The 25,020-nt window shown below is 46.2% G+C and overlaps 1 protein-coding gene across 3 annotated transcripts; it reads right to left on the bottom strand.

Annotated features, from left to right (window-relative positions):
- Positions 1 to 991: 991 nt before the first annotated feature.
- Positions 992 to 22,272, bottom strand: LOC119307977 (AUGMIN subunit 6-like). Of its 3 annotated transcripts, none has more exons than XM_037584073.1 (13): positions 21,961 to 22,272; positions 21,774 to 21,830; positions 21,588 to 21,682; positions 20,534 to 20,684; positions 13,774 to 13,899; positions 13,527 to 13,686; positions 13,345 to 13,405; positions 12,989 to 13,253; positions 10,831 to 10,956; positions 10,519 to 10,671; positions 2,418 to 2,661; positions 1,803 to 2,243; positions 992 to 1,612 (listed from the first exon to the last, which is right to left on the bottom strand). In XM_037584073.1, exons 1-13 carry the CDS (start codon positions 22,174 to 22,176, stop codon positions 1,572 to 1,574), a joined length of 2,136 nt encoding a protein of 711 aa, XP_037439970.1. In that variant the 5' UTR covers positions 22,177 to 22,272; the 3' UTR covers positions 992 to 1,571. The 3 variants fall into 3 exon arrangements, with proteins under 3 accessions (XP_037439970.1, XP_037439971.1, XP_037439972.1); XM_037584074.1 differs by having other exon boundaries at positions 2,430 to 2,661; XM_037584075.1 differs by having other exon boundaries at positions 13,774 to 13,836.
- Between the last annotated feature and the right edge of the window lie 2,748 nt (positions 22,273 to 25,020).

Below are 25,020 nucleotides of genomic sequence, written 5' to 3'. Positions count from 1 at the left end.
ATGCTAGATGCTCCGCGCTAGCCCCAGCACACCGTCCCCTCGAAGGTTCCCTAGCCTATGCCGGATAGGCACAGCTGCCGAGCGCCTGCCCCTGCCTCCTCTAGTCCCCTATGCCGATTACGGGATGTGCCTTGGAAGCCGGTAAGCACCGACACTGCTAGGTAATCTCTTTGACAGAGATAGACCGATAACAGCAACATATGCATTTGGATTGATATGTTGTATGTGTTGACTTATAAATCGATGGATTTGAACATTGAATTGAAAAATAATCATTTATCCATTGAACTCAAATTGCCTCATTGTTATTTCAGTTTAATTTCATGTTGTAGAAAAGCAAGATGAAGATATTTTTTTATTGATGCCACAACTGGAGCAGACACGGATAGATCAGCCTATTAATCGGGTACTTTTTTATCCCCATATTAGTATTGTCATTTGTTATCTATTTTGTTCGATCGTTTAGCATCGAGTTTTATTTCTACTTACATTGTGTAATCGAGCAAAATTTTGTATGCTTTCGCATGATGTCTTTCTTGGGTAGGAATGAGGATTTTTTGAAATAGTTCTTCAGTTATATGTTTTTTCAAAAAAGTTAGGGTTGCATTTGTATTTCGCCCCGGGCCCCCGAATCCATGCAGACGGCCCTGAATACATGTGACCAACAATTTGTTGGTAACTAGAATCGGAGGCTGTATGGCGATTATTAACTTACTACTAGTGCTTCGTGATTCTCAAAAAAAAAACTAGTGCTTCGTTTAAGGTGATTTTTTTTTTTTTGCATCACCCCCTCGGTGAAAAGCAGCAGTGTCTGGTGCTACTAAAACATAAAACTTATATTGAATCAGTAGTATTCGAACTCAAGCAAGTTAACACTGCACTTGGATTTGTAGTATACAAACTCAAGCAAGTAGGCAACACAATAGTTGCATAACTGCAATGAGTATTGTAACATCAACATTACGTCATTTGCTTTACCACTAGGATGCAATGTTCAGACCAACTCAACAAGAATACTCATCATCTTTACAATAAAAAAGTGTGCAAGGAAACAAGCTTCCCAAAATTTGAAGGATAACATATATACACTAACCCTACTACTGTACTGAAAATCACCCTTCTAGTATTAACTAACAGAGTTCCTTCCGAAAGAAAACAAACATTTTATCAATCCAGCACATGCCAATAGCCTCACAGCCCTAAAGACATGGGGGATAACAATTGGGACGCATCAGAACAGCAACTTGAATAAGAGGATATAAAATTACTACAACACAAATACAGATCATGTGTACTAACATAAGATTGACAGCCTTTTACTGGCAGTCGGTACATCCTACTGTCCCATCCCATACCATCTACCCCTTGCCGCCCTTCTCTCCAGATCCAACATAGGATGCACAAGCATCCCTCTCACAAGCTGGTGGCAACTGGCATGCAACTCAACAAGCAACAGAATTCACTCCGTATGTGCCATCCGCACTTGGAAATAAACCATCAGAACCTCTGGGCTGCAGTTAAGCACTGAAGCTTCAGGGTGGTTAAAGTATTACATGGTGTACACGTGAAGCCTAATGTTCCATCAAAGCTGCATCAGTTTCTGATAATGGTGCTGCAAAACAGACAAGTTATCAGTTGGTGTCAAACAGGAAGTAAAACAGACAAGTGACTTGAAACAGAAAAGTGTGCGGCAAACCCTATCCTTTTCTAGACCAATTCAGACAACACAACTACTTACAAAAGAAGCACTGGTTTAGTTACAGCATACACATAATTACTTTAACAAGTTTGTAAAGACATACCAAGCAAGTCCTCGTATGCGTCGGGGAACAAGGAAGACTCCAGCAGAAGTGGCGGGGAGAATACTTGATCGAGAGCATCATCTGTCATAAACGACTGACCACTGACTGGATAAAAAATGTTTGCAGCACTGCTTGGATCATCATGGCCATTCAGTTTACTTGACACAGCTGGGGTTATTGGGCTGTCAGGATTGAAGTAAAGATCGCTTGTGCTCTTGGGTAACTTCGACTGTGACGACGATGGACCTATCTTTTGTTTTCTTCGGTTTGCCACGGCACCCACATCCTTCCTTGCAGCACCTGTTGATAGGGGAATGAAGAAGTGCTCCGAACCATCATCACTACTCTTGTCCTGTGGACTCTCCATGTTGCTCAATGGCTTTGATAGAGCAGCTTCACGAACAGAACGTCTGATGTCATGAGCAAAATAACCATCATTTTCTGCAAAGAGAATATAGAGTAGCTAATAATTAAATGAAACAAGACTCATCAAAAGCAGACTACAATCAGCAAAATAACAACATAAAGAAGAAGCATATTTTTACAGTTAGGCATTCCCTACAGTTTTCAGTTAAGAAAGAAGCTGATCTAGCCTATGTATTAAGATATGAATACCATGCATCGAACCATTTGCTTGATCTTTGGCTGAGGGGTGGGTAAGTGTTTTCTCTTCAGGCATAAGTTCTTGCCTAGGTTGGTGTGCTAAGGCATTCCGTCTTTGTGTCTGTGTTCCTTTTCCAGAAGAACTTGGAGTCAGACTAAATAGAGGAGGTAGCTTTAGAGCAGGACTACTTCCAGCCTTGCCGATCTGTGTTGAACAGAGCTTAGAAGTCATCTCTGAAACTTCGCCGCTGCTTTCCTGCTTGAAAGTAAATAAGTAATTAGAAAGCATGTGGATAAATAAACAGAGAAAGGTGCAAAAAATGTTTTGCACGCTGAGACTCTAACGTAGAGATTTAATAAAGATGAAATGTACATACCCCCCTAAACTTCCAGGTTGGGCCACATCACTCCTGAACTCCAAAATACCTGACTTAATCCCCACAACTTCCAAAAACCAGACAAATCACCCCCTAGCACCCTCGTGAGTGGTTTTGCCTATGTGGAGGTTGTTTTGTTTTGTCAGCAAGGCTTGGCCGAGGCACGTAAAGAAGGCAGGAAACGGCTGAGAGGTTCCTGCCTCCATGCGAGCTCACTGGTCCTCCACTTCCTTGATTTGGTGCAGGGATTTGGGCCGGCGCCGTCATCTCTCTCGTCTCCGGCGAGCGTTGCCGCAACACCCCCTCGCCGTCGTCCTCTCTGAGCACTTATGGTGACCTATAGAAGCTCCTGGTGCCTTGGTGAATCCTCCCGACCAACACCCAAAGCCCTTCCCCGATGCCAGCAGATGCGGCCCCGTCACCTCGGTTGTTCGCGAACTCGTCCGAGCACGAATTCGAACTCAGGGTGAGTTCCCGGTTCCTTCACAGACTCCTCCCTCTCCCTCCAACTGTCTCTCTAGCGCCTGCTCCAGTTTCTCATTCCAAACCGTCTCCGGCGGCGATCATGGTGCCATCTCCGGTAGCCTTATGACCCTGGACTGACGCAGGTGAGCTCGTAGCTTTAGCCGCTCCCGTTTGGTGCATGTGACGCATCCACAGGCCCCTGCAGCGCGTCTTCCGGCGTAGAGCCACCGCTGCCGCAAAGCTCGCTGGAATTGGCACGACGACGGCGTCCTGCAGGCCGGGCCAAAGAGTCGACGACGTAGGGGAAGCCGTCAAGAACGCCACGCCGGATTGCAAGACGAAAATAGCATCAGAGCAGACGGCTGCTGTTGGAGTGAGCTGTGCTGCTAGGAAGAACACCGTGGGAACGCAGAGGCCCAAGACTACTGCTGCACGCACGCGCCGCGATGATGAGGGTTGGCGGCTCATGGTGTGCGTCCTCCATCGTAACTGGCAGCATGACGCGGGCATTGGCGCCGAACACGGAGGCCTTGATCAACGTGCGTGGACATTTTTTGGCTGAGGTGGCTGCCATATCACGTCCCAGGCAAAAACACTAAATAAAACATACGAGTGGGCTACAGGGTGATTTGTCCGGTTTTTGGAAGTTGGGGGGATTAAGTAAGCCATTTTGAAGTTCAGGGGTGATATGGCCGAAACCTGCAAGTTTAGGGTGTTTATAATGTCATTGAAAAGGTGCCATGTAGCCTTTTGGCCTTTTGGCCTTTTGAGTTATATTATTGATGTCTTTTGGCCTTTTGCATTCTAGTCCTCCTGTAGCCTTTTGGCATTCTCATGTATGTGTATATATGTTGGCTTTGGCCTCCTAATAATACATGTTGCTTTCCTAACATGGTATTAGAGCTCTAGGTATTTTTTTTCGCACACGCAACTCATGCTGCTCCCGGTCCAATCTCCTGCACGGCCGCCGTTGCTCTCTTTCCGGCCGGCCCGTGATTTGCTCTTGCCTATGTCCATCTCCAGCTACAGCCGCTTCACGTCCATGCTAGCTAGCTGATCCATCGCTGTGTTGGATTCTATCGGATTGCGTCCCGATCGATCGAGCCGCTAGCCGCTTGTCTTCCTCCAAGGTCGCCGCCGGCCGTTTGTCTTCCTCCGCGGTTGCTGGCAGCCGGCCTCTTCAGCGCCGCTGTTGCCTGCTGTTGCCTTCCACGGCTGCCGACCGCCGGCCTCGTCAGCGCCGCTGCTGCCTTCCGCTGCCGTCTGTGGATGCTCGAGTGGTCACGCGTGCGTGCGTAGCTGCTGTTGTTTCGTGTCTGGGCATCTACAGCTCTAGATCGCGGCTCTGTCACTGCAGGACGCCCCGTCAGGCCGTTGCAGCCTGCTCCTCTGCTGCAGGCCAATCCATCCGCCCCGGATCAAGCCGCCCGGCGGTCCAGCGCTCTCGATCGAGCAGAGGCAACAGCTATCGGAGGTCAACCACTCCGTCCCCGCCCGGCCGCCGCCCAGCAGCTATTGGATTTTGTTTTTCTGGCCTCGGCTGTTCGTCTGCTGGATTGAATCGAGTCGCCGCAGTTGGTCTGCTTCGTTTTGGGCCTGGGCTGCTGCCTTTGGGCCTCGGCTGTTGGCTTTAGGCCTGATTTGTTCGTCTGTTTCCCTTAGAAAAAAAAAGATCATTCCGATGTTGCATTTTCCATACACACAAAAAAAAGTATGATGTATCCATCGGGCCTGCGTCTTCGTCACTGCCCGCAGACTTTTGTAGGTGTTCCCTATTGATCCCATCTCGCACATACGCCATCGCTCGGTGCTTGGTGCACGCCCGTCTGCATCGTTGTCCCCTCTGGCGTCTTCAACAGGCTGTGCTAGTTGCTCTACGCTGACTCCTCTCGCGGCTTCCGCGCGCGGCGGTGACCGCTTTACGCCGACTTCTCTCGCGGCTTCCGCGCGCGGCGGTCTCCTCTCGCGGCTTCCGCGCGCGGCGGTGACCGCTCTACACCGACTCCTCTCGCGGCTTCCGCGCGCGCCGGTGGCTGCACTACGCCGCCTCCTCTCACGGCTTCCGCGCGTAGCGGTGACCGCTCTACGCCGACTCCTCTCGCGGCTTCCGCGTGCGGCGGTGACCGCTCTACACCGACTCTTGCGGCTTCCGCGCGCGATGGTGACCGCTTTGCGTCAACTTTCCTGGTGGCTTCCAAATGCGGCTCTACGTCGACCTCTTCTGTCGTGTTCCTATCTGTGAATGAGATTGCGTAGCTACGACGCCTGCTTGCTGCTTGGGATTCTCCACCGACAGGTTCTGCAGATTCCATGACTGACTCTTCTGGCACCGAGAAACCACTTTCTACTCATTCAGGTACATCCTCATGGATTCTTGATACTGGAGCATCTTTTCATATGACTTTTGATTCTTCCACTTTGACCTCCGTTCGACCTGTCGAGTCTCCTGTTCACGTTCTTACAGCTGATGGCACTCACCTCCCTGTAGCTAGTCGAGGCACTCTTAGGACTTCTTCATTTCATGTTCCCTCTGTCGCTCATGTTCCTCGACTTACCATGCAGCTCATATCTGGTGGTCAGATTGTTGACTCTAGTTGTAGGGTCATTCTCGACTATGATTCATGTTCTGTTCAAGATCGTCGCACGGGCGCTCTGCTTGGTGCTGGCCCTCGACCCTCTAATGGTCTCTGTGAGCTTGAGTGGCTTCGTCTTCCCTCTGCTGCCACCGCCGCCAGTCTCACAGCCCATGTTGCTGCATCTACCAGCTCTTTTCAGCAATGGCATCATCGTCTTGGCCTTTTATGTGGTTCTCGTCTCTCATCTTTAGTGTCTCTCATCTTTAGTTCATCGTGGTGTTCTGGGGTATGTCTCCGGCAACGCTTCGTTGGATTGTCTGGGTTGTAGGCTTGGTAAGCAGATTCAGCTACCCACCCTCACAATGAGTCAGTGTCCGAGCGTCCTTTTGATCTCGTTCACTCTGATGTTTGGGGTCCGGCTGCCTTCGCTTCGAAAGGGGGTCATCACTACTATATTATCTTTATAGACGATTTTTCTCGGTACACTTGGATCTATTTCATGTCTTCTCATAGTGAGATCTTATCTATATACAGAAAACTTGTTGCCATGGTTCATACCCAGTTTTCCACTCCTATTCGTGTTTTCCGCGCAGATTCAGCTGGTGAGTATATCTCCCATGCGCTGTGAGGATTCCTTGCTGAGTAGGGTACTCTTCCTCAGTTCTCTTGCCCTGGTGCGCATGCTCAGAATGGTGTGGCTGAGCGCAAGCATCGTCACCTTCTTAAGACGACGCGTGCGATGATGATTGCCGATGATGATTGCCGCCTCTCTTCCGCCTCACTTCTGGGTTGAGGCTGTTACCACTTCAACCTATCTCATCAACATTCAGCCTTCTACTGCTCTACAGGGTGGTGTTCCTCTCGAGCGTCTTTCTGGTCATCCTCCTGATTATTCGGCGCTTCGTTTGTTTGGTTGTGTCTGCTATGTTTTGCTTGCCCCTTGTGAGCGCACCAAACTGACCGCTCAGTCTGTTGAGTGTGTCTTTCTCGGATACAGTGATGAGCATAAGCGCTATCGGTGTTGGGATCCCGTCGGTCGTTGGATGCGTATTTCCGAGATGTGACTTTTGATGAGTCACGTCCCTTCTACCCGCGTCCATCCTCCTCGGCTTTTTCAGCGAGGACATCTCTTTTCATACGTTTCCGGATACACCTCCCCCTGTGCCCAGTATTCCTATTCCTCGTCCTGCAGTTGCAGATCCGACGCCGTCCTCTCCTACAGATTCTTCTCCCTCATCGCATGACTCTCCACCTTCATCACCAATACCTTCCCCTTCTCCACCTTCATCACCGATACCTTCCCCTTCTCCACCTTCATCACCAATACATTCCCCATCTCCACAACCAGTGATTCCACCTCTTCCCTCATTTCCTTTCCATTATACTCGCCGTCCACGTGTTGTGGATAAATCCACTGATGTGCCATCTACTTCTGGTGCGTCGTCGTCCTCATCGCAGACGACTTATGGTCTTCGGGCTCGGCCTCATCCTCCCCCTGACCGCTATTCTCCTAGTCAATATGGTCTTTCGGCTGTACTTGAGCCTACCTCTTATCGCGATGTTTGTTATATATCCTGAATGGCAATTTGCAATGGCAGAGGAGCTTGCTGCTCTTGAGCGCACCGGCACATGGGATCTTGTTTCTCTTCCTCCCGGTGTTCGTCCCATCACTTGTAAGTGGATCTGCAAGGTTAAGACTCGCTCCGATGGTTCTCTTGAGCGTTACAAAGCTCGTCTTGTGGCTCGTGGCTTTCAGCAGGAGCATGGTCGTGATTACGATGAGACATTTTGATGCGGAGCATCCTACGGTCATCCCCATGGACCTACCATCGTCTCACCAAACACAAAGAGGACCCATGACAAGAGCACGAGCTAGAGCTCTCGAGACCGAGGTGACTTCTCTCCTTAGTGATATCTCATATGATCCTCACGAGACATGGCTACTACCTAAGTCCGAAATGTTGTGCATGATTAGGTACCAAGAGGACCCTCCCGAGGATGCACATGAAGATGGTCAAGCCCCCAAGTCCACGGAAGAAGAGAACCAACGGAAGAAGGCGAGGACAGCTTCCAGGCACCGGACATCCGGCCCCTGGAGATCTTCCCCACAGCCAGGAGTCTGCAGCAGAAGCTACAGGGCCCGGACATCCGGCGTCCAGCCCGGACATCCAGCCCCCCGCCCCGGGAATCCGGCCACCAGCCCGGACATCCGAACACGCCATCCAGGGAGCACAGAAGGCTGACCCGACAGCCCGAACGTCCGGCCGTCACCCCGGACATCCGGCTCCTCCCGAAGACCCGGACATCCGGCCCCTCCGCCCGGACATCCGGCCCCGTCTATCCAGAGAGCACCAAGGCCGACTCCGACAGCCCGGACATCCGGCCCCCTCCTGCCTGCGTGCAGCGCCTCCGGGCCGAGACCCATGTATCCCTTCGCCCCTTAGACTATATATACTCCCTCTCCACCTACGTTTTAGGGTCAGCGTTGATTTAGCTCATTTGTGAGATAGAGCCTCGCTCATCCATCCTGATCTACTCCTCGTGAGCGACCGACACCTCCATCCGAAGAAGATCCACCTGGATTCAAGACCTCCATCCAGAGAAGACCATCAAGACCTCCTCACGGAGAAGAACGGTTACCCTTGTATCGTCCCTTGTTGACTCTGGATCTTGTGTTACTTTGTGCCTCGATGATCTAGCACATGTGTGATCATATTCGTGTTGGTTGAGTGTTTTCTCTTGCGTTTCCCCGTGATTTCCCTCGTTCCCCTCCGCGTGTTCTTCGTGTGCTCGTAGGGATCCTCTCCAAACGTGAAAGATCAGCGCCTAGGGTTCCGCCCTACATCACATTTGCTCCTGTGGCCCATATGACCACTATTCGCACACTTCTCGTTGTGGCCTCTATTGGCCATTGGTCTGTTTCTCAACTTGATATTAAGAATGCCTTTCTTAATGGTGAGTTGCGTGAGGAGGTTTATATGCAGCCACCACCTGGGTATTCTGTTCCTGATGGCATGGTATGTCGTCTTCGTCGCTCTCTTTATGGCCTTAAGCAAGCCACTCGCACCTGGTTTGAGCGTTTTGCCTCTATGGTGACCGCCGCTAGTTTTTCAGCGAGTGCTCATGATCCGACACTGTTTGCCCACCTTTCAGCTCGTGGTCGGACTCTTCTTCTCACTGGCGACGACCCTGAGTACATTGCCTTTGTCAAGGCCCGTCTCAGTGAGCAGTTTCTTATGTCTGATCTTGGTCCTCTTCATTACTTTCTTGGGATTGAGGTTTTCCTCCACCTCTGAAGGCTTTTTTATTTCCCAAGAAAAATATATCCAGGATCTTCTTACTCATGCGGCTCTTAGTGATGAGCGCACTATAGAGACTCCTATGGAGCTCTGTTCATGTTCGCGCTTCTGATGGTGAGCCCTTGTCTGATCCAACACGTTATCGTCATCTTGTTGGGAGTCTTGTCTATCTCGCTGTCACTCGTACGGATATCTTCTATCATGTCCATATCTTGAGTCAGTTTGTTTCTTCTCCTACTTCGGTACACTATAGTCACCTTTGTGTTCTACGATATCTTCGTGGCACGATGTCTCACCGTCTCTTCTTTCCCTGCTCCAGCTCGTTACAGCTCCAGGCCTATTCGGATGCTACGTGGGCTAGTGATCCTACGGATCGCCATTCACTTTCTGCTTACTGTATTTTTCTTGGTGGTTCTCTCATTGCCTGGAAGACGGAGAAACAGACTGCAGTTTCCCGTTCGAGTGCAGAGGCTGAGTTGCGATCTATGCCTCTTCTGACGGCAGAGGTGACTTGGTTATGATGGTTACTGGAGGATTTTGGTGTTTTTGTTACTACACCTACCACCCTCTTGTCAGACAGTACAGGTGCTATCAGTATTGCGCGTGATCCCGTGAAGCATGAGCTTACCAAGCATATTGGTGTTGATGCTTCTTATGTGCACGCTGCTGTGCAGGATCATGTTGTTGCTCTTCAGTATGTGCCTTCTGAGTTACAGCTAGCAGACTTCTTCACGAAGGCCCAGAATAGAGCGCAACATGGATTTCACCTTTCCAAACTCAGTGTTGTGGATCCACCATGAGTTTGAGGGGGGGTGTTGTTATATTAGTGATGTCTTTTGGCCTTTTGCATTCTAGTCTCTTGGCATCCTCCTGTAGCCTTTTGACATTTTCATGTATGTGTATATATGTTGGCTTTGGCATCCTAATATTACAAGTTGCTTTCCTAACAAAAAAATGGTCCATTTGGTTTGACAAATGCCCCTATGCTAGAATATCTCCTCACTCATTTGAGAGGATTGGGGCCATAGTCATGTGACAGCCTCTTGCTGTCAACACTTCTGCCCTTCACGAATAGTCAATGCTACCATGAGTTCACCCCATTGCACCAACCAAAACGCAAGCCTCTTGGATCCTAGGATACAACGGTGACAACCCAAAATTTTCACCTTTCAGCAATTATATTATTACCAGGACGGAGGTGTTCCTCATAGCAAACAACCCTAATGATATGAAAGAAACTAAATATTCTGGTATGAACACGAGGAATGACAGCAGTACAAAGGAAAAATATACAATCAGAACAGCAGTTGCATTTTTGTCCATATTGAACAAGTTAAACAGGAAATACGATAAATCATCAAACAGTAGAATCATGCAAATGAGAGTGATTTCGTACTTCTGGTCTTCCAAGCACTGTATTTTGGACAGACAACTGTCTGGAGTTTGTTTGATCCATCGGATTACTAGGTACACTATTAACTTCTTCAGAAAGTTTTGTTATTGACTGCTGCATTGCTGGAATAGCTTCCTTGAGTTGATTAATTAGGCCCTAGAAAAGGAAAAATAATGGCAAATGATTAAACAATCAGTCAAATGCCACATAAAGTCGTCCTCGGTAAAACCTGTAAACGAGGTGCATCTTCGCAAGCCATGCTTACAACAGATGAATGGAGAAAACAGCATAGCTTCTTAAGGATGTTGTTATTACCTGTATACTGACTAAATGCTGGCGATGTTCGGCCAATGTTGCAGTTAATGAGTCGGCATGGCTACTAGTTTCGCTGTCAGACGCACTGCGGAGTAATTCTGGCCCCTCCCCATCATTTGCTTTGGCCTACACCATTAGTTGGCTGTATGTTACAAGTTATTACCGAATACATTGGTTCAGAACATGTGATGTGCCTGTACTTCAGGATGTGACAATACCACTATGCAATACCGATCTGTCATCAATACACCACCAATGCAGAAATATGCATGGGTGGTATTGTAAGGTTATTTTCATCTTTATAAGAAAAGAAAAACAAATGGGTATTAAATGTCCCTGTTACTAAATATTGTCCAGTCCATGGACCATTTAATCATACGTCGTTTGTCTTGTGTCCTATTAAAAATTTAATCATATAATTCTTCATAGGTGGTTATACTTGACCCAAAATAAAATATCATTGATTTAGAGAAAATGATGCATCATCACTATACCGGCATTGCCGGCTAGATTTCACTAACCAAAATGAAATCAAGTCAGAAGGTACAGAACGACCACACAAAACATGAGAGAAACAACGGTCTGACAGATTGAAACAATTAAGAACTGGAAGAACATTGCAGAAAATTTGAACTAAATATGGCTATTAACATTTTGCAGAAGTTGAAAAGACCTTGAAGCATGAAAAACAGGGACGTGGCAGGAGCTCTCGATGCTAAATTTTGGTTACCAAAGAATGCTGCTATATTGTATAAAATGGCCATCAAGTGAAATGGACTGCGGCAATTCATGAGTAATCTCCAGGTTAATAGGTGTGTCGCTTAGCATAAAAATGCTACTGCTGCACAAGGGCACGAGCCATAGTGAAAACACTGAAACTGAAAAACCCACTAAAGATAAGATAGGGACAAAGCAGTTCTTTGCCAGCTCTAGCACTGTAAAATATATTGATAGTTCTGGAGGCTCAAGGCCTTTTGACTATTTGCAGGTTGTGCCACAGATGATGTTGCTTGTCTGTACTCCTAAAAATCGATGTGTGTCTTATAATTCCACAGCTTATTATTGTGCAATAATCCTATAGTGGTTTGTAGCAGATCTAATGGGAGGTTGAACTTTCTCCCAGTCGAATAAATTGAAATGTTGACCCCATTTAGAAAAAGAACATTTGAGCTAAAAATATATATGTGTGGGACATATTCAAATTACTGATGATTACAAACCAATGTTAGCACATAATCTGTGATGCTAAACTTTGTATAGGTGCCAAAATTCTTTTACCGTAGTGACCAAGAGAATTGACAATACTTTTTACCAAATATTACACAGAAGGAACATGCGCTATAACTTTGTACCACCTGATGGAAAACTATAACAGCATTGTGCAGAAAAAAGCTGGTCTAATATATAGGAATAGTTTACTCACAACTCACAGTGCATGACATTTGATGCTTCCATAGGATCAATGAGTTTAAATTAATATTTAAAATGGCTGCAACATATTAGAATGCAGAGAGAAGAATATCACATGGAAACCAAGTTTCGAAGAAAACTATATGGAAACCACGTTTGGAAGTTTCAAAAAAATCTGAAAAAAATACAGGATGTTAAGAGAATGATGTTCTATTCCCAAATTTCCATACGAAATTCCAAGTTCAAACAGATTACCATCTACAAGCTATGAAAAGAACAAATTTAGCAATGAATAGTGATGTTTACTGTTCGACACTACTCAATGCTGATTTAAAAAAAAATCATGCCTCGTAAATGGTAATGTGTTTGAACTTAGGAATTTCACATGCTAATAGAACATCACACTCTTAACATCCCTTTTATTACAATTTTTTCAAAACTACAAACATTATTTCCACGTGGTTTTCACCGGTTTCCACCAAAACTTGGTTTCCATGTTGTGATATTCTCTCTCTAGAGTCTAAGCTCTGGTAAAAGTGGTAGTTCGATCATGCTGCGAGATTAAATAAATTCATGGTTTAAAAAGGTATGCCTACGCAATTGCAGAACGCCTAGCTGCTAGACTGCTAGGCATGTGCTTAAGCATGCCTAGGTGTGTGCTTAGGCAAGACAGTTGCTAGGCAGATACAAGACTAGGAATTTAACCTGGTGCTTCTTTTAACCCTGCACAAATTAAACAATTGCTTACCAAATGAAGAGATTGTTTATGAATACGCTGCAAAGCATGAGTCCAACGTCGAAGAATTTCAGCTACGTCAACAGTTTGTTGGACACGCCCATTCCTATCATCTAATCTTGGAAGAGCTTCTTCCTTTCCCTGGAATAAAGATATCTGCTCCTGTTTGTCCAAAATTTGAGACGTTTCACCAGCTCGAGCTGATAGTAATTCAGAATGTGGGATGCTTGAACTCGTATCCATTGCTACTAGCAATTGCGATCCAGATATACGGTACCTAAAAGAACGTATTTTGTGGAGCAAGGTGAATAGTGATGATTAAGGATATTTGGATCAAGATGTAAAGTTTAACAGAAAGTGGATCACACCTATGCTCACGGTGTGCTATAAGATCTTCAATTGGCCCGGAAGCTAAGACCTCATGCTGGCCTGCAAGGGTATTTCCATTACTATCTAGAAGAAGCTAAAACATTACGCTGTCGTGCATGATATGGATAGTTTGAGCATGCTCGACACACATATTCTGGAAACAATACTTCGTTGACTGTACCTTTGCGAGCCAATATCGATTCCCACAAACGTGTTGCCTTAGATACCAAATGTGAATTCTGTCCAGATGAGCTTGAGATACGTTCGTCCCACAGTTCCCCCTCTAGCTTGGCTTTGTTCCTCATATCTTGTAGCTTCTCTAACTCCAGTTGCAGATATGCCTGAAAGCTCCATGCAAACATCATAGGAAATGAAACAGGACCCAAAACATAACCATCTGAATGGACTGTATAGAAGTTACCCTGTACCTCTTCAGCACATAGACTTCGGAATTCAGCTGTCATTTCATGGGCTAAATTTGACCAGGTTGTCTGCATTTGAACAGCAATGTTTGCATTTTTAAGAAATTTACGCCTCTCAAGAGTAATCCTTGCCTGTTAGGAATATCACATATGAACTCGCAGATAAACTGATGAGGAACAATAGATGAGGAACATGAAAATATAATCATATGTCAAATCTGTTTGGCTACTTCTAGATACTTCTGTTGTGGTTTAGTATTTATTTTATTTTCTTTATCCTACCTACTGTTTTCCAGAGTATTCTAGTTGTGAGTAGCTATGAGTAGAATGGTGAACCTTAAATAATGTTTCTGGAGTATTCCAGCTATAAGTAGAAGTATGTGAAGGCTTCCCAAATCCCTATAAATAGAGGTCCTCACCTCTACTTTGTACCTAGACTATGTACCCCTACCTATAATAGAACTTGTTGTTCTTATCTAAGATCTTGGAGTAGATCTTGTGCCCTAGGAGTTCTGGATTGAACTCTTGCTGCCCTATCAGCCTACATTCGCCTCTAGAGCGATATCTAGCGCAGCACGTTGAAGCTGTTCCTTCAACACTTGTGCTGTTCACTTTGTAGCAGCAAGGTGGAGTTGCTCCTCCACGACCTTTGTGCTACTTCAGATGGCATCAAAGCCTCGTTGACCCATACTAGTTCTTGCTGTCCTTTTTGAGAGCAAGCTGCAGCAAGCAATGGAGCAATTGGAGAAGAGGATGGATGCTGCAGAACAACAAATCAAAGAGCTGCGTGAAGATCTTAATCAGAGATTTGATCAGCTGGTTGAGATGATAAGAAAAGGTGTCCCCCTGCTGCTAATGAAGGAGATTCATCTAAAGAAGAAGATGTTCAACAAAGAAGGAGAGGTAATCTTGGAGCAAGACCGCCATAACAACGTGTTGTTCAACGTGCTTCAAGAAGGCCAATTTATGTTGAAGCTTCTAAAGGTGAAGAATATGATGATGCCCTTGAAGAACCAGATCTCTACGCATATCAGAGAGTACCCAACCCTACATATGCAAGAGATACATACAAGGTGAAAGCTGAGATCCCAACTTTTAATGGAAATGTTGATATTGAAGGGTGCCTAGATTGGTTATATGAAGTGGAGACTTTCTTTGAGGTCATGGAGGTTCCGGAAGATCATAAAGTTCCTTTGGTCGCATACAAGCTGAAAGGAGGAGCCGGTGCATGATGGCATCGCGTTCAAGAAGAGCGCAGGCTGAGAGGAGAACCTCGAGTGAGAACTTGGCGGCAAATGAAAAGTCTCTTGAAAGGGAGATTTTTGCCCGCTGATTATGACCAGATCCTATTTATCCAATTTCAAAATTGTGCTCCAGGAAATAGGACTGTTTCAGATTATACAGAGGAGTTTCTAAGGCTACAAGTGAGGTGCAACCTTACTGAAACTGAAGATCAACAAGTTGCAAGGTACATCAATGGTCTCAATGATGCTATCCAAGATCGATTGATGATGCAACAAATCTGGTCCGTTGATCAAGCACAAGCTCTAGCCTTGAAGGCCGAGAGGTTTGTGAGGACAAGAAAGGCAACTAAGGCTCCATATCCTCCATATCCTCATACCGAAGGCTCGTCTAGGAGTCAGCCTAATAGAGTGGAAGAAAAGACCGCTCCACCTAAGGCAAAACGACCCATCCAGAAGCAAGCTAGAGGCAAGGGTAAGTCCAATGAAGGCCCAAAATGCTATAAATGTGGTGAAGAGGGACACATATCCAGCAGCTGCCCACTAAGGAAATTTGTTAACACAACTATCCTTGATGGTGAAGACGATGAGGAAGAATATGAATCTGAAGATGTAGAGGGGCAAGAGGTTTGTCAAGAAGGTGAAGAGGTGGTATGTGTGATCCAGCGTCTCCTATGTTCCACACCACAACCTGACAACACACAACGGAAGAAAATATTTGAGAGCAAATGCACGGTGAATGGCAAGGTATGCAAATTAGTGATTGATAGTTGCAGTTGCGAGAATCTTATCTCCCAGAAGTTGGTGAACCATTTAAAGCTTGATATTCATGATCATCCAAACCCCTACACTATTGGATGGATCAAGAAAGGAGTGAATATGAGGATCACCAAACAATGCAACCTGCCACTTTCTTTGGGCAAGCATTATCGCTCAAATGTGTTGTGTGATGTGGTTGACATGGATGCCAGCCATGTTCTTCTTGGGAGACCTTGGCAATTTGATGTGGATACTACACACAAGGGCAAGGAAAATTCTTACTCTTTCATTTGGAACAAGAGAAAGATCATTATCTTACCAAACAAAACCGAAGGTAATACCAGGGGAAAACTATGTTAACTATCTCCCATACCTCTCATGAGTTTATGGAAGACTTGAAGGAGGCAGATTTGTGTGCTGCACTTGTTGTAAAAGGAGAAGAGTACCTGACTGTTGAAATTCCAGCAAAGGTACGTGGTTTATTGGCAGAATTTCAGAACATACTTGGAGAGCCACAAGGCTTGCCACCGATGAGAGGAATTCAACATAGAATTGACTTAATTCCGGGAGCAAGTCTTCCTAATCTTCCACACTATCGAATGAGCCCAAAAGAGCATGATATATTGAAGGAGAAAGTGGAGGAATTGCTGCAAAAGGGGCACATTCGAGAAAGCATTAGCCCATGTGCTGTACCAGCCCTGCTCGCGCCAAAGAAAGATGGATCTTGGCGCATGTGTACGGATAGTAGAGCCATTAACAAGTCACCGTAAGGTATAGATTCCCTATTCCCCATCTGGATGATATGTTGGATCAGCTTAGTGGAGCAAGAGTGTTCACAAAGCTGGATTTAAGGAGTGGATATCATCAAATCCGTATCAGACCCGGGGATGAATGGAAAACAGCCTTCAAGACAAAAGAAGGGTTGTTTGAATGGCTAGTCATGCCATTTGGACTCTCAAATGCACCAAGTACCTTCATGTGCTTAATGAATCAAGTCCTTCGACCCTTCTTGTCCCACTTTGTTGTGGTCTATTTCGATGACATCTTGATCTATAGCAAGGATGAGGACGAACACTTTGATCACATTCGGAAGGTGCTAGAAGTACTAAGGGAAAATGAGCTCTACGTCAACTTGAAGAAATGTGTTTTCCTGCAAACACAGCTTCTTTTCCTAGTATTCGTCGTAATATGTGACGGTATTCGTGTTGATGATTCTAAGGTTGAAGCAATCCGAGAATGGCCAACTCCGAAGACCATTTCTGAGGTAAGAAGTTTTCATGGCCTTTCAACTTTTTATAGGCGATTTGTGAAGAATTTCAGCACTATCATGGCACCAATTACCGAGTGTTTGAAGAAAGGAAAGTTGCAATGGACAGAAGCAGCTGAAGCTAGTTTCAATGAGATTAAACAAAAACTATCACAAGCTCCTGTCTTGGTGCTACCTGATTTCAACAAGACTTTTGAGTTGGAGTGTGATGCAAGTGGAGTGGGCGTTGGAGCTGTCCTATCTCAAGAAAGGAAGCCCATTGCTTTCTTTAGTGAGAAGTTAAGTGAAGCTGACAGAAGTGGAGTACCTATCAGCAAGAATTATATGCCGTTTTCAGAGCGTTGAAAACTTGGGAAGTCTATTTGCTGCCTAAAGAGTTCATTGTTTATAGCGACCATCAATCCTTGAAGCATTTTAGAAATCAAAAGCATGCTGACCGCATGCTAGCAAGATGGGCAGCATATCTGGAGAGGTTTAACTATCTCATCGTGCATAAATCTGGAATAACTAACAGAGTGGCTGATGCTTTGAGTCGTCGTGCATGCCTCTTGACTTCTTTTGAAGCTGAACTTCCGGGCATGGATCAAATAAAGGAGTTGTATGAGGGTGACGAAGACTTTGGCCATGTTTGGGTAAAGCACGCAAGGGGCCAACCATTAGGTGATGACTATTTGATGCAAGATGGATATCTCTTCCACAATGATCATTTGTGCATTCCAAGAAGTTCTCTACGTGACAAGCTGGTTAGAGAGCTCCATTCAAGTGATCTTAGTGGCCATGTTGGACGGGACAAGACTATCGCTAGCCTGGAAGCTCGCTACTTTTGGCCACAACTAAAAAGAGATGCTGGAAAGTTTGTTCAGCGATGCCCAATATGTCAAACCTGCAAAGGCCAGGGTTATACATGCCTTTGCCTGTTCCTGTCGCTCCATGGGAGGACATCTCTATGGACTTTGTCTTGGGCTTGCCAAGAACAAGACGAGGAAGTGATGTTGTATTTGTGGTCGTGGATAGATTCTCTAAGATGGCTCATTTCATCCCATGCCGCAAAACAACAGATGCTCATCATGTGGCAAACCTATTCTTTCGAGAAGTGGTCAGACTTCATGGAGTACCTATGTTTTTAAGGCGGTAAGGCGATCTAAGGCGCTGGGGGGGCGCCTTATCGCCTAGGCGACGCCTAAGCGCCTAAGGCGGACGCCTAAGCGCCTAAGGCGGGCATATTTGTAAGGCGCTGGCGGGGCGCCTTATCGCCCAAGCGTCGCCTAAGCGTCCAAGGCGGGACGCCTTAAAAACAGAGTGGAGTACCAAGGTCCATCGTCTCATACCATTATAGCAAGTTTCTTGCTGCATTTTGGCTCACTTTGTGGAAGCAATTCAACACTGAATTGAAATTTTCTAGCACTGCTCATCCACAAACAAATGGACAAACGGAAGTGGTGAACAAGTTTTTGGGTAATCTGATCCGTTGCATTTGTGGAGAAAGAAAGGGACAATGGGATTTGGCTTTATCTCTTGCAGAATTCTCCTACAATAACTCAAAGCATAGATCCACAGGAAGGAGCCCTTTTTCCATTGTCTACACTAAAGTTCCATCACATGTGGTGGACCTGGTGAAGCTACCATCAAGGGGAAACTCAAAATCAGCATTGTCCTTTGCTGATAATTACACCAAGTTATTTGAAGAGATTTGCGGTGCTTTGGAAGCACAAAATCAAAAATATAAACAACTTGTTGATTGCAAAAGGAGGCCAAAATCATTCCAAGACGGTGATAAGGTGATGGTCTACCTCCGAAAAGAGAAGCTGCCTTTAGGTGTTAAAGGGAAACTTAGGCAGCGAAGGTATGGGCCCTTCTCTATCGTGAGGAAGATAAATGATAATGCTTATGTGATAGATCTTCCAAGCGATATGGGTATCTCCAACACTTTCAATGTTGCAGACTTGACTCTCTACCATCCAGAAGAAGCGCTCTATGAAGATAACACGAGGGCAAGTTCCAAACAACCAGGGAAGAATGATGAGGAATAATAGATGAGGAACATGAAAATATAATCATATGTCAAATCTGTTTGACTACTTCTAGATACTTCTGTTGTGGTCTAGTATTTATTTTATTTTCTTTATCCTACCTACTGTTTTCTAGATTCTACTAGTTGTGAGTAGCTATGAGTAGAATGATGAACCTTAAATAATGTTTCTAAAGTATTCCAGCTATAAGTAGAAGTATGTGAAGGCTTCACAAAGCCCTATAAATAGAGGTCCTCACCTCTACTTTATACCCAGACTATGTGTCCCTACCTATAATAGAACTTGTTGTTCTTATCTAAGATCTTGGAGTAGATCTTGTGCCCTAGGAGTTCTGGATTGAACTCTTGCTGCCCTATCAGCCTACATTCGCCTCTAGAACGATATCTAGCGCAGCACGTTCAAGCTGTTCCTTCAACACTTGTGCTGTTCACTTTGTAGCAGCAAGGTGGAGTTGCTCCTCCACGACCTTTGTGCTCCTTCATAAACTCATAAAGAGAAATAAGCCCTGAGATAACCGGGTGTTTTTACTACAAAGACAAACACCAGAGACCAATTTTCCTCAATGGTAGCAAAGGTGGTCCATGCGTTTGGATAAATTATGCTATCAGGCTCAGTTTGTTGTTGCTGAACTGTGTTGTGATGTGCGTGTTTGTTAAGCTACTGCATATAAGAACTCAAAAAGGATCCACTGCTCTTCCTTAGAAGTCAAATAAAATGTACATAAATCAGGTTGACTAATGGTTTTCCTCTCACATTTCATCTCGCATCTTCCACAACGAAAAGAAGAGTACATTTGCAAAATGACTAAGTAAGCGAGCAGCCAAACAATCATAATCCAACAGCAGTTCAACGCATCACGATTATATTATAATCCGCCCCAATGCCAAACGGAGCGTATATCTGCATCTAAAAATGGTTTGTGTACCCATCAGTTATTATACAAGCCTACTGGCCTCATTGGGTTTGCATCTTGTACAAGATTCAAATTATTCTGTTGTGTTTATTTCCTAGGTAAGAATATACTTACTGGAGTGGAATCATACTCAAATTCTACAGGCAAGTGAAGTTATCATATTTCAACAAAGAAGGTAGCTTGCTAAGGGGTATATTATCTTGTCATGCTCAAGAAAGGAAGAGATAAATCTTGCTTCACTAAACTGAATTACTGTGCATAAATACAACTAAGACTGAAGTAGTGAAGCCTGCTGTATCCACGTTATTGGTCTCGCATCAAAAAATCAAACTTCACCTCATGTGAGGTGCCCGAAGTCCCGAGAATTAAATTAAAGTATACCAAACAAAACACTCGCCAGTCTAGAAAAATTTCATACTGATAAGAACTTTTAGGACTTCATGTTCTCTTTATAAATGATTTGGATTTTAGGGTAGAAGGTAGTCCTTGAAGAGGGTCACCATACGATATAACATAAATTAACAGTTCAGAAAATTTAAGAGCAAGCTATCCTTGCCTTCGTTACAGGAAGTAATGCAGCTGCATGAAGATAAGAAACGTCTGTGAGTGCTGCCGGCAGTGGATTTGATGCTACATCAGCCGCAAATGTTCTCCTATGGACTTCCCTCAAGGCATATACAGAGAGTTGCCACAAAAGCTCAACAAATCTGCATCAGTGTAGGGAGTATAAGTTGTTACAAGGACAGTTCTGAAAATATACCAAGTTGTCTGATCAGCTGATTTACAAGCAGTTAGTTTACATCAATGACTATTGGACTTTGTTTTCTAAGAGTGAGAACTGAGTGGCTACATATTGTAGTCACGTTTTCGATATCTTAAAGATCAGCATGTTGTTCTGGCCTTCAGTATGGCACTTGAAAGTTGAAACAATACTTGACAAGTTGACCAATGCAATAGAACTTATTAACACATGTTCCAAATCTATGAAGGAACAATATGGCATCATCAACAGGCACATAAAGTTAAACGCAGTCTAAATTGTGTGCCTACGGGGTATGGTGACATGAGGTGAGGTGCGGCACAATGCCTCAAGCAGTTCACAGCGCAATGTGTTAGGCCTAAACACTCCTGTTTGGTGTGTCGGTGTTTCTCTCCTACTCGCTTTTCATGTGCTTTGTACTTCAGGTGACTTAAGGATCTATCACATTGAGTGGTGGTGCAACCTTGATTGCATTGCTCAATTCTCATAATACATTGTCTGCTATCTTAGGTGAATAGTCAAAGTAGAGAAGCATGTAGAGAACTCATTTCTAGCACAGTAAATACTATAATCGATCCCCCTTTTAAAATTTATTTAAAAGGAGCATTAAGCACTAGCATTCACTACCTATCTTCAAATTAGTTGATATAATATTTGAGAGAAACCATGAACTATGGATAGAGACAATCAAAGCCGCATGATTGCATCCAGTTTCAACAGACCTTTTCAACTTAGTAACAATGCAATGAATGCAGTTAAGCTACATTGCACATTCGCGCAGCACGACAAGCAGCACAAACAGGACTAGCCGATTTCTGACCGACCAATACAGGCATCCATGTGTACTGACCTCGGCCCGCAGCAGGTGGCGAGAGATGAAACCCTGGAGTTGCTCCGTGGCAGCGCTCCCTGCTGCTCCAGCTCGCTGATGATACATTGTACGATCTAACCAAGCAACGAAACTAAAAGTCAAAACAAGGCTGCTTTCGCGTGCACCCAATTATCAGAAAAGCTAAGCAAATCTGCAAAATCCAACCTTGCGGAACTCCCTGGACTGCGCGGAATCAAAGATCGGCCATACTTTGTCGAAGTCCTGCGCAACGGAGAATCACACTCAGAAATCATATATCTCAAAAGAACCGGAAAAGGAATTCCAGCGAACGGGGTAAAATAGCGAAGAGCCGGAGAGGCTGAGGAGGATTTGAGGGCGCGTGCGTGCGTGCCTTGGCGGACTGCGCGGGGCCGCGGAGTGAGGATAGGAGGAAGTAGAGGAGCTGTTCGCCGAGGCGAGGGTTGGAGTGCCGGAAGAGGCCGACGCGAGGAGAGGCCGCGCCGGCGGGGGAGCCGAGGACGACTGGATCGAGGCCGAGGAGGAGGCAGTTGGTATACATGGCGCCCTCCAGCTCCGCCTCCCGCTCCTTCTCCCTATCGGTCGACATGGTCGCCGGTTTCTACTGGGTGGCTGGGTTGGGGCTAGGTTTAGGAGGAGGCGGGCGCCATTGGAGTTGGAGATCTCGCGAGACAAACAAAAAAGGTAAAATACATGTCCGGTCCTAAGAGCATCTCTACCAGACTCCGTATAATATCGACCCGCAAAACTTATCTTTTACGATTTGCTGCAGATTTAATTTGAGATGAATTCGTGCGCTGCAAATTAGATCCCGTTTATGAAACTGTAAAACTAAAAAAAACGTTCATGGGAGAAACTTGTAACAACATTGACCATGCATAGTTCATCATCATACTACATGATCATACATAGTCATCGTTATACTACATTGTACTACTAGGGAGAACCTGTGGTCCGTGCAGCAAACGCGGGCCTACGCTACCAAAACCAAGGAGCTCGCGGCGGCGACGACGTGGCAGAGGAGCCGGAGGAGCTCATCAGTCCTCGTCGAAGTCGAGGTCGATGAAGACCTTGGCCTGCTCGGCCTTCATGACGCGCAGGTCCGTCTCCTTGGACGCGTGTGCCTGCGACGCCGCGACGCCCTGCTCGAGGAAGATCCGCTCGTAGTCGAGCTTGCGGCGGCGGAGCGCGTCGGCCTTCTCATCTTCCCTCCCCGAGTGCTCCATGATGACGCGCTCTAGGTGGTCATCCTGCCCCGGGGGTACCTAGTCCTCGGGGCCGATTACTCCTCGACGCGGTGGCGCGTCGGCCTCGAGCTTGACGGCGAGCGGCCCGAGCTCCTCCGGCTCTCTCTTGATCAGAGTGAGTGATGCGGAGCATCCCACGGTCACCCCCATGGACATACCTACGTCTCCCACGACACCACTTGGACCAATGACAAGAGCTCGAGCAAAGGCTATTGAAATTAAGGTGAAGTCGCTCCTTTCCGAACTACCACTTTTCACATGTGAGACATGGCTACTACCGCCTGAGCTCCTCCGACTCTCTCTTGACCAGAATGAGTGATGCGGAGCATCCCACGGTCACCCCCATGGACATACCTACGTCTCCCACGACACCACATGGACCAATGACAAGAGCTCGAGCAAAGGCTATTGAAATTAAGGTGAACTCGCTCCTTTCCGAACTACCACTTTTCACATGTGAGACATGCTACTACCTCAAGCAGAGACACTATGTGTGATCAGGAGGATAGCCACGGAACAACTACACCCAACAACCAAGACGCCGAGGACACCAAGTACGAGGAACAAGAAGAAGAGCTGCCAGAAAATCTCCAACCATTGGATGACCAGACCAGGTCGGACATCCGACGCCTGAAGCGCCAGTCGGCCAGCCAAGTCCCAGCCTACGAACGCTACAGCGGCCGGACGACCGGCACCGACCGGACGTCCGACACGTCCCAGCGACCGAACAACCGAGCCCCTCCGGACGACCTGTGTCACATCAGAGAACGAAAATTAACGAAAATCCGAGACCTTCAGAAGCCCGACGACCGACAGCCTTCGGATGTCCAATGTCGCCTGACCAAAGCCAAAATGCCGGACATCCGGCACCTACTAGACGACCGAACCCTCACGAGCCACCAGACGTCCGGTAGCTGCTGGACGACCGACACCTTTTTATGCACAGCGTGTTGAGCCAAGGCCCATGTACCCCTTAGCCCTCTTAGACTTTATATACTCATCCTCTGCTGTCACGCCCAATATGCGACCTATCCAAAAGGAACTCGAAGGTCCCATCAAGGATAGACCCGCATATTGGAACGCTTTTGCAAGGTGAATACCATTACATCAACATTACATAATAGATGGGGATACATACAAGAGGCAAACAATGCCACATAAATACGTCTTACATAAGAGCATCATTCGACTACGGATGAAACACAAATAGAAACTCAAACGACATCCACCCTGCTAGCCCAGGCTGCCGACCTGGAACCTATCCCCTGATCGAAGAAGAAGCAGAAGACGAACTCCAAAACAAGCAAACATCGCTCTCGCGTCAAGATCATCGCATAATCTGTACCTGCAACTGTTGTTGTAGTAATCTGTGAGCCACGAGGACTCAGCAATCCCATTACCATGGGTATCAAGACTAGCAAAGCTTAATGGGAAAGGAAGGGGTAAAGTGGTGAGGTTGCAGCAGCAACTAAGCATATATGGTGGCTAACATACGCAAAAGAGAGCGAGAAGAGAGCAAACGGAACGGTCGTCAACTAGTAATGATCAAGAGGTGATCCTGAACTCCTACTTACGTTAAACATAACCCAAAAACCGTGTTCACTTCCCGGACTCCGCCGAAAAGAGACCATCACGGCTACACACGCGGTTGATGCGTTTTAATTCGGATCTGATGTCAAGTTATCTACAACCGGACATTAACAAATTCCCATCTGCCACATAACCGCGGGCACGGCTCTCGAAAGTTTATACCCTGCAGGGGTGTCCCAACTTAGCCCATGATAAGCTCTCGCGATCAACGAAGGATATTCCTTCTCCCAGGAAGACCCGATCAGTCTCGGAATCCCGGGTTACAAGACATTTCGATAATGGTAAAACAAGACCAGCAAGACCACCCGTTGTGCCGACAAATCCCGATAGGAGCTGCACATATCTCGTTCTCAGGGCACACCAGATGAGCAAGGCGTCGGGTTGGCATAGACCCTGGTAGCCCAGGGGGCGCTGGACATCGCTCGGTTTCGACCAACACTTAGACAAGCATTGGCCCGGGGGAGCTAAAATAAAGATGACCCTCGGGTTAATTACTCCCAAGGGAAAGGTAGGTGGTGGTGAGGCAAATGGTAAAACCAATGTTGGGCCTTGCTGGAGGAGTTTTATTCAAAGCGAACTGTCAAGGGGGTCCCATT

This window comes from Triticum dicoccoides, chromosome 5B (genome assembly GCF_002162155.2).
Source record: "Triticum dicoccoides isolate Atlit2015 ecotype Zavitan chromosome 5B, WEW_v2.0, whole genome shotgun sequence".
NCBI classification, from domain to species: Eukaryota; Viridiplantae; Streptophyta; class Magnoliopsida; order Poales; family Poaceae; genus Triticum; species Triticum dicoccoides.
This window is presented reverse-complemented; position numbering and strand designations above follow the sequence as displayed.